This window comes from Gigantopelta aegis, chromosome 10 (genome assembly GCF_016097555.1).
Source record: "Gigantopelta aegis isolate Gae_Host chromosome 10, Gae_host_genome, whole genome shotgun sequence".
Lineage (NCBI taxonomy): Eukaryota > Metazoa > Mollusca > Gastropoda > Neomphalida > Peltospiridae > Gigantopelta > Gigantopelta aegis.
Genome location: NC_054708.1, coordinates 73491895 through 73507514, shown reverse-complemented (window position 1 = coordinate 73507514; position 15620 = coordinate 73491895). Strand labels below are relative to the sequence as shown.

The 15620-nt window shown below is 39.8% G+C and overlaps 1 protein-coding gene across 1 annotated transcript; it reads right to left on the bottom strand.

Moving 5' to 3' along the window:
• Positions 1–224: 224 nt before the first annotated feature.
• Positions 225–15597, bottom strand: LOC121383799 (chondroitin proteoglycan 2-like). Its single transcript, XM_041513897.1, has 8 exons — positions 15589–15597; positions 14518–14602; positions 13647–13830; positions 11786–11943; positions 10640–10823; positions 4052–4107; positions 3316–3496; positions 225–1490 (listed from the first exon to the last, which is right to left on the bottom strand). Exons 1-8 carry the CDS (start codon positions 15595–15597, stop codon positions 1055–1057), a joined length of 1293 nt encoding a protein of 430 aa, XP_041369831.1. The 3' UTR covers positions 225–1054.
• Between the last annotated feature and the right edge of the window lie 23 nt (positions 15598–15620).

Genomic DNA, 15620 nt, shown 5'->3' with positions numbered 1-15620 from the left:
TTGTAATCGGTATATTAATTATAAAATGCTTGCATGGTACGTGTCGAACCACAATATTCATTTTTCATTCATACATATGTAGGCCTATTTTAATTTAAGAGCGACAGGTGTCCACCACAAGTATGACGTTATGCTTCAGTGATAGCTGTATACAAGAGCGACGATGACTCAAATTTGAAAAAGATTTTCAGTATGGACATAAAAAAGACGAGTATAATCTTTCAAACATTTATTACACTTGAAAAGTAACCTTTTGTGTTGATGATTCAGCAATGCGTACGTTGTAAACAGCCGTCTTTCTTTTCTGGTGCATGCAATAAAAAACACCCTGTATTTATGCTAAGATACATACCAAGGGTATCATAGTCGAGTTCTCAAGACAATATAACTTAATATGATCCCAATTGTATAGTGCATGCATCATAAACACCAAGAAAAGGTATCCACAGAGCGAGAGAGAGAGCGATAGTTAGAGATTTTTAAACATAAAATATATTTTTTGATGTAGCCTACATTTGTAGAAGGAAGTAGGGGGCAACAAACAGAGCACACTTTGTACCCTTGTGAAAATGTTGATTGTAAGAGTATTAAAAATTGCCTATTAACACAGTGGGTCGATTAATTAGAGGCGGAACCAAGCGGGCGGGTGGGTGGAGGGTGTTACAGGATTGTTCCCCTAAATACCAATATATCCAAGTACTTCTTATTTGCTGGCTTTGAAGGAATTTCATTAGATTGCCCTTGTCATGAGATAGTCCATGAGCCCCTTTTACCCTTAGTTCTACCCACAATATTTCCTGAATACGCCCCTGTTAATACAGGCTAGTTTCTGTTACAGTTAAACCGATTAGTGCATTTCTTCGGTACCCACAAAATATGAATTTTATCTTTTTATAAAGGACACTTGCTGATGAACGTTATTAATAACAGGTTAGGCAGCCTTTATAGAGAGGATCGAGTATCAGAAAGTTTTGGACAATTGTAACATAGCCGTTAGCGTTTAATTATGTCACACTCCACACGCGATTCAAAGATTCTAATTATATGACATTTGTTAGTTCTCACAGAGGGAAAGATGCAGATCAAGATCTGCGTTAAATGTTTGACAAAAGAATTTTTTTAGACTCGTCAGCTCATCAGCAGTTTTCACTGCCAGTTGGAAAGAACTTGACTTTGCATCTCCAAGGTGTACCAAGCTTGTATCAGTGGAGTCAGCAGCTAGCAACCCTCTTCTCGTTTCCTGGTCGCCAGTTTTTGAAAGAACGTCAAGCTTTTGTCGTTCCATTTCAGATTCCTGGCTGTCGTCCTGTGCGAAGTTCAGTAAATTACCCATCTGTCTGCGTATAGCACCGTCAAACCCCTCTAACACGTCTGTGATAGTCGATGGATCAGAAATGGAATCAAGACTGGATTCAACTGATTTATTGGGTGTTGCCATTGCTGAACCTGATGCAACATCTCCAGTTGCAAAGTCACCGACTGCTTCCTCTCTGAAAAAATAGCAACATAATAGCATGGCTACATATTTTGGAAGCTTTCTTAATGCTACGGTTTCGGAAAACCGCCATCATAGCCTACGACAATTTTACGATAACGAAGCGCTAAGGTAGCTTCAAAAATATTTACCATGGTACTTCACGTCATTAACAATCATTTGAATTCTTCCGGACTTTAAAGGCGCAGACCCTAGTTTTAACACGCAAAAAATGGACACTAAGTTTGGTTAATTTACAAAATTTAAGTTACAATAGAGTGAAAGAAGAGTCTATGACGTTAAAACGGGAAATATCCTTTAAAATAGACCAGAACACGAATCAATAAGCCGCTACTTCTCAGGTGCACGTGTGCTTTAAAAAATATTAGAAACAGCAGGATGACCAGAAACACTTCGGTTCTACAGAAATGGATAATCTAAAGAATAAAATATAAGTAATGTTTGATTTCAGTGATCATAAACGGCTCTAATAGTGAAACATATGCTGTAGTGCTTAAATACTAGGGTCTGACCCGTTAATAATGAGTTTACAGAGATACAAACATCACTAAGTTACAAGGGGCGGGATCTAGATCTGTCGGTAAAGCGAACACCTGAGAGGTTTCGTCAAAGGATCGAATTACCACAGTGAATCCATTAAAAAACAACAACATTCCCAGTCCGAACCAGTGCCTCACGACTGGTATATATCAAAGGCGTAATATTTACTGTCCTGTCTGTGCAAAATTGCATATAAAACATATTTTGCAGATAAAAGATCCCTAGCTCCAAATGGAAAATGCATGAGACTATATATGTTAGAATTATCAAATGCTTAACATTCAGCCAATGACTATCAATCAATGTGCCCTAGTAGTTTTATTAAACAAAACAAAATATTTTAAAGTTACATTCTCAAGTATATATGAGATATATATTTTTTAATAACTTATTTATCTATCATTGATCATCCGCATTAATAGTTTCCCTGTCACATTAAGATGTCTTATTCTCTATTTTAGGCCCAATGGTAAAGAGTTAGCTTGATGCGCGGTCGGTCTTGGATCGATCCCAGTTGGTAGACCCATTGGGCTATCTCCAGTTCCAGCCAGTGCACCACGACTGGTATATCAGATGCTGTGGTATGTGCTATCATGTCTATGGGATGGTGCATATAAAAGATCCCTTGCTAATAATAGAAGGGGTTTTCTCTCTATTACTATATACCGGCCTCGGTGGCGTCGTGGCAGGCCATCGGTCTACAGGCTGGTAGGTACTGGGTTCGGATCCCAGTCGAGGCATGGGATTTTTAATCCAGATACCGACTCCAAACCCTGAGTGAGTGCTCCGCAAGGCTCAATGGGTAGGTGTAAACCACTTGCACCGACCAGTGAACCATAACTGATTCAACAAAGGCCATGGTTTGTGCTATCCTGCCTGTGGGAAGCGCAAATAAAAGATCCCTTGCTGCTAATCGGAAGAGTAGCCCATGTAGTGGCGACAGCGGGTTTTCTCTCAAAATCTGTGTAGTCCATAACCATATGTCTGACGCCATATAACCGTAAATAAAATGTGTTGAGTGCGTCATTAAATAAAACATTTCTTTCTTTCTTTCTATTACTATATGTAAACATTACCAAATGCTTGACATCCAATAGATGATTAATAAATCAATGTGCATCAAACGAACGCTTTACCACTGGGTTACGTTCCGCCCCCGACAGGACAGAGCCGAAACCTATAGTCCCCTCTATTAGTAGAATAATAACTTCAGAATATGATACAAGTATACGTAGACTTTTGTGATTTTATAAGGCTATACTATACATGTATACAATTACCGACAATCCACGGAGCTGGCAAATGTACATCGTTTGTTAACCAAGTCGAAGTGTAGTGTCTTGGGACAGGTCAGCACGAACGTTTTCTGCCCTGTGCATAGAATGAAGGTGGAACACGACTGACAGCTCGCATATTTGCCTGGAATCTTAACTTCAGCGCAGTCGTCAATACACCTGTCATCTGGAATGTGGAAAGGAAAGGAATGTTTGTTTAATAACACCGCAGCACACTGTAAACTACAGCTATAAAGATAGGCATAAAAAAAGGCTGACAACAATAAGTAGTTAAGTCCATTATTCGTGTAATTAAAAGTAGTCTAATAATTAAATTTTATCTTCTTTTTTAACATAGGATTTTACGCGCGCGTGCGTGCGTGCGTGCGTGTGTGTGTGTGTGTGTGTGTGTGTTTTAACCATGACATAGCCAGTTCTGGTTGTTGACCATTGATATAGTGATTAAGAGACACTTAATGTCGTACCTAGCGGGGTGGTGTATGTGTGTGTGTGTGGGAGGGTATTGCCATCCGCGTCTCCCCCTAAAAGAAAAAGTGCCCTTTATAGTTTACAAGCGCCCTTTTATAATGAAAGAGTCCATGTTGTCTAGACGAAGAAAACCATATTTTACTGTGCCCTGAAACTGTTTTTGCACCCCCCCCCCCCCCCCCCCCCCCCCCCCGCTATATTTTGTTAGGTACGCCACGAGTAACTTTGATTGTGAATACCGGTAGTTACTTACTACTGCGAACGGCGTGCTTGGAAACGACGACGTCGCTACCTGGTGAAGGTTTCCTGCTATAAAAAAACAACAGCAGAAATGTCGTAGTTGTCCTAACATGCAACACAGGTTAACAACAGAATAACACTATTGTACGTTCTAGATAAAGCAAAACACATTTTAGAAACATTCAACTATTTAGAACATCAAATTATGACAAAATTTGAGCATACTGCAATACATTCAGAATTAGTGGTTTTTCTTTTTTTCTTTTTTTTTACATTTAAATTTTTAAATATATATATATATTTTTTTTTTTCACTTTAAGTTACGGTGGTTGGGAAAGAACATCACATCAAATTATTTTTCTCGATCGATCGATTTAATATCTCGATCGATCGACTGACTATGTCGATCGATCGACTGACTATCTCGATCGATCGACTTACTATCACGATCGATCAACTTACTATCTCGATCCATCGACTTAATATCTCGATCGATCGATATACTATCTCGATCGATCGACTTACTATCTCAATTGATCGACTTTCGAAATCGAGGCTTTCCATCAAGATAGGTATGCTCAAGGTAGGTGGCGGTGTTTCCACACTTTGGTTTGGTGATGGTTTCTTGAACTTTTCATCTTAGAGTAGTGCATCAGTTGTAGAAATGACCACTGTGCTTGGTTCCATGCAGTAAAATCTTCACATTGTTCACTGACCTCTTTGTATGGTTCATCACCGATTCCAACCTGACTTTGGTGTTACTTATATATGGAGCTTTCGTGAATACATTGAATTCTCTTTATTGATGTCCACCATCACCAATTGTCCTGTTGTGTCATATTCAGTTACAGCATGGACATCTGGTAATCCGAGTCTATCTCTGGATACAGTTCATTATAAAATGTTTGCCGATTGATCTGGTTGTGATTTACATATAATTATTTGTATATCATAATGGTGATAAAAACCCAACAGTCTGTGTCTTTGATGCAGAAATCCACCTCATTGCCTGGCCCGATTACCGAGTATGAGGAATCATGTGTCATTGTCACATCAGGGCCTGCAATAGTTTTCGATATCGTAGCGCTCAGATAGCTTCGAAAATCTGTAGCCTGGTTAGTGAAAATATCTGATGTCATCTTTTATAGATATTATTGTGTTAAAAAATAAATCTTCCACCAATGTAACCATCTAATAGTGAATCAAAGCATGCAGGAAATGCTTCTGTTCACCGACAAGAAATATGGCAGATTAGGAGTGAATTTCTGCACTAGACACAGACTTAGTTTTTATACACATACACTGATCCCACTTATTATTGGTACAGACGTAAGTAGCAACCAGATCAACATGCAACTAATTGATGATGAACTTGGTTCAGAAAGAAAATCAACATGTAGTAACTGGATGTGACACAACAGGACACATTGATAGTATATGCAAACATATGTTATTGAAGTATTCGGGAAAGCTCCATGGCTATATCTGAAGCTCTTAGCCGTCTTGGAATTACTGATGAATCATACAAAGAGGTCAGTATTCCATGTTACTAAGCTCAAGGGCCATTTGTATAATTAATGCAGCTATTCTGAGAGGATTGAAGTTCAAGACACCATCACCAAACCACATTGTGGAAACACGACCAAATATCTAATAACAGCATACCCAAAGAGCATATCTCCAAGCAAATATCCTAGCTACATCCAGTGATCTAGACCCATAGCTGGATCAAGGAGGATATATTTGTAAATGTGGTTGAAGGTGCAAGCTGCACCAGAGGCTATGATAGAACTGATCAGATGCAACTGTGGTATCAGTAAGTGTTCAGGTAGATGAGCCTGTAAGGAATACAACCTGCAATGTACAGAACTCTACAAGTGGTGATGGTTGCTGCAATACACATGCCATTACAGACGAATGGAAAATAATTAATTTTAGTCAATTTTCAGATATATGTATGTAGGATATTTCTTTAGAAATTATTAAAAAGTGGCTAATTTAAACACCATTCAATTAGCCAGATACTAAATGGGTGAGCCCTGCTAATGTGTCATTGTGAATTACGGTTTACAATTGGTCTGTTCCTTTATTTCATTAGTTTAAAATCTAGAACATGAAAGTCATTAGTAATGCAATATTTTAATTATTTCGCATAAAATGTATGTGGACTAGGAAGAAAAGTATTTGCCAAATGATAAAATTGGTGGCCATTTTTAAATCTCCATATGGCTGCGATTTGGAATTTCAACGTAGTTCCATGACTGGAGGATGGTTATAGGATCCTAAAAATGTACAGACAAAAATAATTGTGCTTCTGCCTTAACCGGAAGTTACGATATATGAAAAATACATTAAAATGGTGGCCATTTTGAATTTCAAGATGGCTGCCACGATTGGATGACTATAAAAATGTCTACATAATTCCTGGCTAAATAAATGTACATATAGACAAAAAATATTGTTTCTATGTTAACCGGGAGTTGAGATATATGGAAAAATATATTAAAATGGTGGCCATTTTGAATTTCAAGATGGATGCTTAGGTCAGACAACAATTTCACAACTTCATTCACTGAACTCATAAATGTAAACAGATACCTAAATTGTTGTTGTGGGTCAACTGTGAGTAAATATATATATATATATATATATATATATATATATATATATATATATATATATATAGAATATTTAATTGGCAGCCATTTTGAATTTCAAGATGGCTGTCATGCTCAAATGACTAAATGAAATGTTATCAGCGAGTTCATTGCCCTCAAAAATATAAATGTACACAAGAATTGTGTTTCTATGTTAACTGGGAGTCAAAATATATGTAAAATATCCCCAAATTATAACCATTTTGAATGTCAAGATGGCCGCCATGATCAAATGACTGAAAAAAATTCTACCAATGGATTTTTAATTCTGGATAGTTTTAAGAATAAAAAGAAATACATTTTACTGACTTGAGCAAATTTTTTTTTTTTTTAAAATGCAAATTTACATAACTGCCTGGACTATTTACTCGTATTCATATCTTGTTCGTCTATTTTTAGTGACGCCACTGTCCAAAGGAAACCAAGCGAGACTTAACTGAAGAAAAGAAGAACTGTTTTTCTTTAACTACGGACGCAACACATTCTAATGGCGTCGCAAATGATGAAAGAGAAAACTCGCCGCCATCACGCAATGAGCTATTCTTTTCGATTAGCAGCAAGGCACCTTTCATACAGACAACATTGTACATCTAGGATAATACATACCACGGCCTTTGTCACACCAGTTGTGGAGCACTGACTGGAAAGAAATAGCCCAAATGGCCCACCGACATAAAAAGTATGTCACCTGATAATAGTTTTAATTTTCCATTTAAGAAAAAATATTTTATCCTGTACCGGTTCAACCTCAAGTGTAGGCCCTACACCGCATATCAAATGTAAACATTGGGGGGGGGGGGGGGGGGGATTGAGTAGACCCCCAGCCCCCACCCACTGCTCCGCCGTGCCTGATACAAATAATCAGTGTCGCATGTTACTACCAATAGACCTGCATTTTTATAACAAGACAATGTCTTTGTCTCTGTGTTAAATGTTTGTGGCGGTTTTTTTTTTATATCACAAATATAGGAATCTACACAATAAAAACAAACAAACAAACAAACACAAAATAAAACAAAACAAACAGAAAACAATACAACCGCAATTTAGTGTAAACTAATTTTTGATTCAATGAAACAGTAAACATTTCATATCATCAAATTCAGTTACATTTTTGTGTTTACCCCAAAGATGTATACTAAATATATTTAGTTAATAAACCAAATTTAATGTCAATGTGTGTGTGTGTGTGTGTGTGTGTGTGTGTGTGTGTGTGTGTGTGTGTGTGTGTGTGTGTGTGTGTGCTCTTGCGTTTGTATATAATATGTATACACCAATGAAGCGTGAATAATATGTAATTTATAACTTCCCTTACAGATATTATGCCCATTATAATAAAATTATATTTGGCTTGATTGGTTTCTTTTTGAAGTAATATTAGCAAATTCGTTTACACCTTTGGCATATTATAACAGTACACAATTACATACACTATTTTTTAAAGTGCTAAACGAAGTAACTAACGGGTTATTCGTTATATAAAATGTGCAAACCAATATAACTATCAACAATAAAGTTTAATATTGTGTGCCTTATTATTCAAAATAACAGACAGCAATAAAATATACAGTTCTTGTCATCCACGTAAAATAGGGATGCGTTCAGCGACAACGAACTGCACTAACGTTCAAGAACTATTTAACTGGTTCTCGATTCTGTTTAAATTCAAGCTCAATATAAAGTCTGTGATGTTTGTAATTAATTAAGAGGCCATGTAAGTTGAATAAACTGATTGTTGCTAGCAACCGGCCTCAGTGACGCAGTGGTTAAGCCATCGGGCTACAGGCTGGTAGGTACAGGGTTCACAGACCGGTACCGGCTCCAACCCAGAGCGAGTTCTTAAGGTCTCAATGGGTAGGTGTAAGGCCACTTTACCCTCTTCTCTCACACCAACCACTAAAAACCAACTAACAACTAACCCACTGTCCTGGACAGACAGCCCAGATATCTGAGATGTGTATCCAGGATAACGTACTTGAACCTTAATTATTTCTCGCTTCAGCCAGTGCACCACGACTGGTACATAAAAGGTCGTGGTATGTGCTATTCTGTCTATGGAATGTTGCATATAAAAGATCCTTGCTGCTAAACGAAAAAGAATAGCCTATGAAGTTGCGACAGCGGGCTTCTTAGAGCTCAATATTTGTGTACCTATCCCAACAACCTTCCATATACATTATAAATAGTGTGCCCACAACAGATGTATGGATTACCTGGGAAGGAAGGGTGTGTGTGTGTGTGTGGGTGGTGTGTGTGTGTGTGTGTGTGTGTGTGTGTGTGTGTGTGTGTGTGTGTGTGTGTGTGTGTGTGTGTGTGTGTGACGCCGTATCAGGATGCGCCCTACCCATGGAAACTTTGGTTACTTTCCTGGTATTGGAACGTCAGCAACCTGTCCGCGAAACCCACCCGTTTGCGAAACCTTCTTCCAGGGCCTAATATATAAATGATATTAATTAAATACATTAATTAGAGCACCGGCCAAAGATGTCCCAATTGCTATCTGCTACAGATACAGACGTAGTTGCCGTAGCTATTGCATCAGTGACCAAATTCATAGGGTAAAGGGAATGGGGATTAGTTCTTCTCCAATTTGGGGGGGGGGGGGGGGGGGGGAATGACCTGTACATGTCGTGGCCTGTATTTATGTGTTGGATGATTACCTAGATGAATGTCATAGTTTGGTTGATATATTGCACATTGTGTTTTTAACCACAAACGTTAACGTAAGCCTCGAGTTCGAAAGTCGATCGATCGAGATAGTAAGTCGATCAATCGAGATAGTATGTCGATCCATCGATATATTAAGTCGATCGATCGAGAAACATAATTTGATGTGATGTCCTTTCCCAGCCACCGAACTAAGTTTATAACGTACAGTGTTTTAAATTATTTTCGATATGGAAATACCATGTCGGACAAAAGAGTATATTTAAACATTTTAAACTAGCACATCTAGGCGTTAAAAGACACCAGCAACCAGGGGTGAAGTGTTATATATTAATTTATTTCTTAAGGAGGTGAGATGGGGGATGGGGCAAGCAGAGCCGGTTTAAGGATCCGCGGGGCCTGTAGCACCAATAACAGCAGGACCCCCTTTCCAGGATATATATTTTGCAACCCCGTCGGGGAGAAGTGAAAAATGACCTACATGTGCTACTAGGATAAACCGGCTCTGGGGGAAAGGCATATGTTCTGAGTTTCGACGCTTATGTAGCAGCTCATATTTCGTTAGTGACAAATACATGCTAATTGCAAAGAGCTGCTGTAGGAATCCGTTTACCAATCAGCATGTGATTGCTTCCACACGGGACAGGAAATTATAATATTTTGTGTCTATAATCACATTAAACTTGACTTGGCTAGACTATGCTATGTTATGCTATGCTATGCTATGCTATGCTATGCTATGCTATGCTATGCTATGCTATGCACCACACCACACACACCACATCACACCACTACACCACACCACACCACACCACACCGCTACACCACACCACTACACCACACCACACCACACACACCACACCACACCACTACATCACGCCACTCACCACACCACTACACCACCACACCACATCACACCACACCACACCACGACACCACACCACTACACCAGACCACACCACTCACCACACCACACCACACCACGACACCACGCCACACCACGACACCACACCACACCACGACACCACACCACTACACCAGACCACACCACTACATCACACCACTCATCATACCACACCACTACAGCACACCACACCACACCACTACACCACACCAAACCACTACACCAGACCACACCAGACCAAACCACCACACCACACCACTACACCAGACCAAACCAGACCAAACCACCACACCACACCACTACACCACTACACCACACCACACTATGTACTGCACTGCACTATGACTAAATAGACTAGACTAGACGATCTTACCGACAGTTAACTTTCCAGTGGTAGTTACACACGCCGAGGGACGGATCATAGTGGAGGGGCGGGGGGCACCGCACCTTCGTCATGCGCTGCCCGATGCAGACGATCATGTGAGAACACGACGTACAGTCGGAGTAGCGGCCCGACAGAGTGACGTCAGAGCAGTTGTAGATGCAACCTATAGGAGCTAAAAATACACCATAATGACAACAACGACAGCAATTTTAAAACAACAACAATTTAAAGAAAAAAAAGGTACAGTAAACTGTGCGTATGGGAACGTCTGGGGCCTACACATAGAAACCAGAAATTGTGCTTTACGTCATAAATCGCTGTGCTCCGTGCATTGGTTGCACGTTGCTTCAAACGTGTAAAATGTTATTTACAAGTTGTACATAAACGCGTATTTTAGTCGGTGTTTTCATGGTTTTGTATGTTTATATGATATGCAAGTTCCAGAGTATTTCAAGATTCTCATGAATGCAAAATATGCAGACATTTATTATGTTTACACAGTCTTGGTTTATATTTGAAAGAAGATGGTTGTATATCGTGTGCATTGGCACACGTTCCCACTTGTAGGACAAGTAGTACCCGTGTCTATACATACCAGTATATGTTTGGAATCGCAACCTTCGAACTGTTTGAAATATGTGATTATCTTGGAAACTGATAATCTTTGAAATGTTATTGTTAATTGTACAGCGTCATTATATATCAGGTGACCACTCCAAACAACCCCCCCCCCCCCAAAAAAAAAAAACCAAAAAAAAAAAAAAAAAAACCCCAACAACAGCAAAACAACTAACAACAAGAACATCCCCCCCCCCCCAACCCCATTAAAACAACAACAACAACAACAAAACCCAAAAGAAAGAAAGAAAGAAACAAAACCCTTCATAAAAACAAAAAACAACAAAAACAAACGAACAAGCTAAACCAAACCAGACCAAACAAAAAAACATCTCCCCCCCTAAACCCCCCCCCAAAAAAAAAACCCAATCAAAATAAAATAGAAAAAAAAAAGCACAAAAACCCCCCCAAAAAACCAAAAAAATAAAAACAACAACCAAAAACAAACTAATACTACATATACGGTGTTTATAAACACTGGGGAAGGACACTCCTCGCAGTCATTAGTGTACTCACTTGGCCGATCGCCGAGTTCCAGTAACGTGAGAGATGGCGAGACTTGAACCACGTGCGAAGAATCGTCCGGTATGTTGGCAGACGACAAGGTCTCGTTCTGTTTCAGTGTGTTCTTTACTGGCTCACGTGTGATACTTCCCTCTGTCGAACTGGATGACCTTCAAAATGAATACCATTAACTGAAAATTTGTTTGTTTTGTTTGTTTAACGACACCACTAGAGCACATTGATTAATTAATCATCGGCTATGACATGTCAAATATTTTGTAATTGCCAATTGGACACGTAGTCATCAGAGAAAACCCGCCACATTTTTTTCCGAATCAGGTCAGGTCATGTCATAGGGCTTAACGTGCATACAGAACAAGCTGTTGTAGCGCACGCCTTTCATGGGCGCAGGTGTCGACTCATGCCAGCTCCTCCATTCAGGACAGGAAAAGGGTTTAGGGTGGGTGGGAGGTCCGAGGAACCGCCCGCGCTGGCAGTTGCAAAAGAACACCAACAGCCCGACCGGGGTCGGTAACGGACGGGTGTGTGTCCTAATCAGGTCAGGTCAGGTCATAGGGTTTTACGTGCACATTCAGAACAAGCTGTTGTAGCGCACGCTCCTCCGTCCATGACAGGAAAGGTGGGGGGGGGGGGGGGGGGGGAAGGAGGGACCGCCTGCACTGGCAGGTGCAAGGGAGCACCAGCAGCACGATTGAATCGGTAGCAGGCGGGTGGGTGATGGTGGTGCTATGGAATTTTTAATTGAGCCGTTAATGCCAAAGAGAAAGGGTGCGCAATTTTTGATTGAGGAAATTTGGCTCAGTTTTTGAACGGTCGGTCGAAAGGTAAATGGCAGAGCTAATATAGGTTTTGATATTAGTGAATCGAGAGTAGCTCGTTAATTAGACCTCTATGATGCTGGGTGTCTCCCTAGGTTGCCCGTAGAGCCCTTATAAAGGGCCTGTGTGTCCTAATGCAACAAGGGATCTTTTATATGCACTTTCCCACAGACAAAAAAACACATACCACGGCCTTTGACTAGTTGTGTTGCACTGGGGGGAACGAGACACCCCCCAATTAGACTAGTAACTGAATGGACGATCTAGAAACAAGTAGTTGAGGCGTTAGATCAGGGGCAGGGTGACAATATGTTTACTGACACCTAGGCATATTTTAAGCTACGGCTATTTTGGTGTATGCCATATGGTTATTTTGACACAACATTTGATGTGCCAGTCGTAGGACACTGGTTGGAACGAGGAAAAAAGACAGCATCAACAACAAAAACATAAATAAATAAAAATAAAAATAAGTCCAAACAAGGCGATATATCCTGAAATTCATTGCGTAGATGTAGCCACAGACGAACAAGAAGAAGCAGCTGCAGCAGTAGAAAAAGAAGTAAGTAGTAGTAGTAGTATTGGTAGTGGTAGTAGTAGTAGTAGTAGTAGTGGTGGTGGTAGTAGTAGTAGTAGTAGTGGTGGTGGTGGTGGTAGTAGTAGTAGTAGTGGTAGTAGTAGTCGTAGTAGTAGTAGTAGAAGTAAGTAGTAGTAGTGGTGGTGGTAGTAGTAGTGGTGGTAGTAGTAGTAGTAGTAGTAGTAGTAGTAGTAGTAGTAGTAGAAGTAGTAGTAGTAGTAGTAGTAGTAGTAGTAGTAGTAGTAGCAGTAGCAGTAGCAGTAGTAGAAGTTAGTAGTAGTTAATAAAGATGAAGAAGATGATTAATCTACCACTGAACTACACCCTCTCAGGGCGGGATTGAGCTCAGCCGATGATTCATTAATCAATGTGCTCTAATGGTGTCCTTAAACAAAGCACACTTTAACTTTACACCCCACTCACCACCCCAAAAAAATATCAGCACAAGAACTCTTACCCACAGTACTTTGATTTGTAGTAGCTGCACACCCCGACGATGTGGTCGTAGTAGAGCAGTCCCGGACACGTCATCACGAGAGTACGTCTGCCAACACAGATGAAGAACCTGTAGCACGTACTGCAATCCGCATAACTTCCAGGAAGTCCCACATCCGTGCAGTTGGTAACACAGTTTGGGAAAACTGGAATTAGAGAGGAAAAGAATATAAATTTTCTTTAACAACACATCAACACATTTTACAGTACGTCTATTTGGTGACTAACATGGTTATTTTGATGCATGGTGAGAGAGGAAACCCATGTCGCCACACAGGCTACGTCAGGCTAGTGTGCACTTTCCAATACACAGGACAGTACATATTACGGTTTTTGATGTATGATGCGTGGGTCGCTGGTTAGGATGTGGTAAAACCCTCTAGTTGACCGAGGACGATGAATTCAGGCAAGATCCTTCACTGATCTACATATTTATCTCGTTGTATCTCTGTCTTTCTGTTCCCTCTCTCCCTCCCCTCCCTATCTCTTTCTCTGACTCCCTTCCTCTCCTTATGTCTGTCTCACTCTGGTACTCACACTCTCTCTTCTTTTGTTCCTTTATCTCCCTTCCTCCTTCCCCTTTTGTCTCTCTGTCTCTGTCTTTGTTTCTCTGTCTCTCTCTCTCTCTCTCTCTCTCTCTCTCTCTCTCTCTCTCTCTCTCTCTCTCTCTCTCTCTCTCTCTCTCTCTAAACCTACATCAGATTCTCCCTTTCTCTTTGAGTATACCACAGCATTTAGATGTAGAAATATAAAACTGATTTTAATTATAATTATTATGCATTAAAAGTAAAAGAAACAAATTGATTTTAATGGTTTTAAGGAACAATATTTACCGCTAACACCGTCTGAGATATTGGGAACAATCACGAACAACACTGTTAGAAGGGAAACAGCAACCTGTGCTGAATTCGAAGACATCTACAAAAACAGAAACAAGAAATAAATAATAGCTTAGAATCAAGGTACACAATGGGATTAGTAAAGTATTTGAAAATCCCGATCATAACTAAAAGTCTGACAGAAACCAGTTTTAATGTCGAATGACAAGCATTGTTAATTTGTTGTGGAGTGTTTAGAAAAGGAATATTTACTACAGGAATTTGGTGTTTAACATATATTAACGTTATTGTATAAACGACCCATCGCCGTTAATGGCATAATAAGTTTGCGTCTAAGAAAATACATTGAGAATTACAAAATGTTTAACATCCAATAGCCGATGATTAATTAATCAAAGTGCTTTAGTAGTTATCGTTAAAAAAGCAAACTTTAACATTGTGTTAAAGCTAGCACCTTGCTTCATCATATTAATATAGTATCATTTAACAATATAAAATACAAATTATTTTTCTGGTATCGCTATCAGTGACCAACGTCAGTTATCTTCATACAACATAATATTATATGTACGTCTCTATGTTTAATACTTTGTGACAGTTACACAAAACAGTGGAATAGCGTTTCGCTTACGAGTGTTACAATAGAGAATAATAACTTGTTAAGAGACCAGAGCGGAGTTCAGCCAGACCGAGAAAGAAAACGTTCGGCAGACTGGTTTATGCGCTTCTCGTTTTCTCGTTAAATCAAATGACCACATCGCGGACCAGTCAAATAGTTCGCAAATGTCAGCGTCGTTCGCTGTCGCTGAACACTAAGCTGGATTAGCGAGTATAACCTAAATAATTAAACAATTAAAAAATAATATACTCGAGGTTGCAACTTAGGCCCCCGAAACACACAAAAGCTGGGTCTGTGTCTAGGTCTGGTAAATTTGGCGCTGTCAAAGTATAACGCATGTTCTATGTCATCTGCTGTCAGATCTGCAGTTCGCGCCACCACAGACGCGATATGTTTTGTCATATTCTAGTCAATGCGTTTCTTTTTTCGACTGGTACCATACTCACCAGACCCATGCCCATACCTACATTGTAGCTCC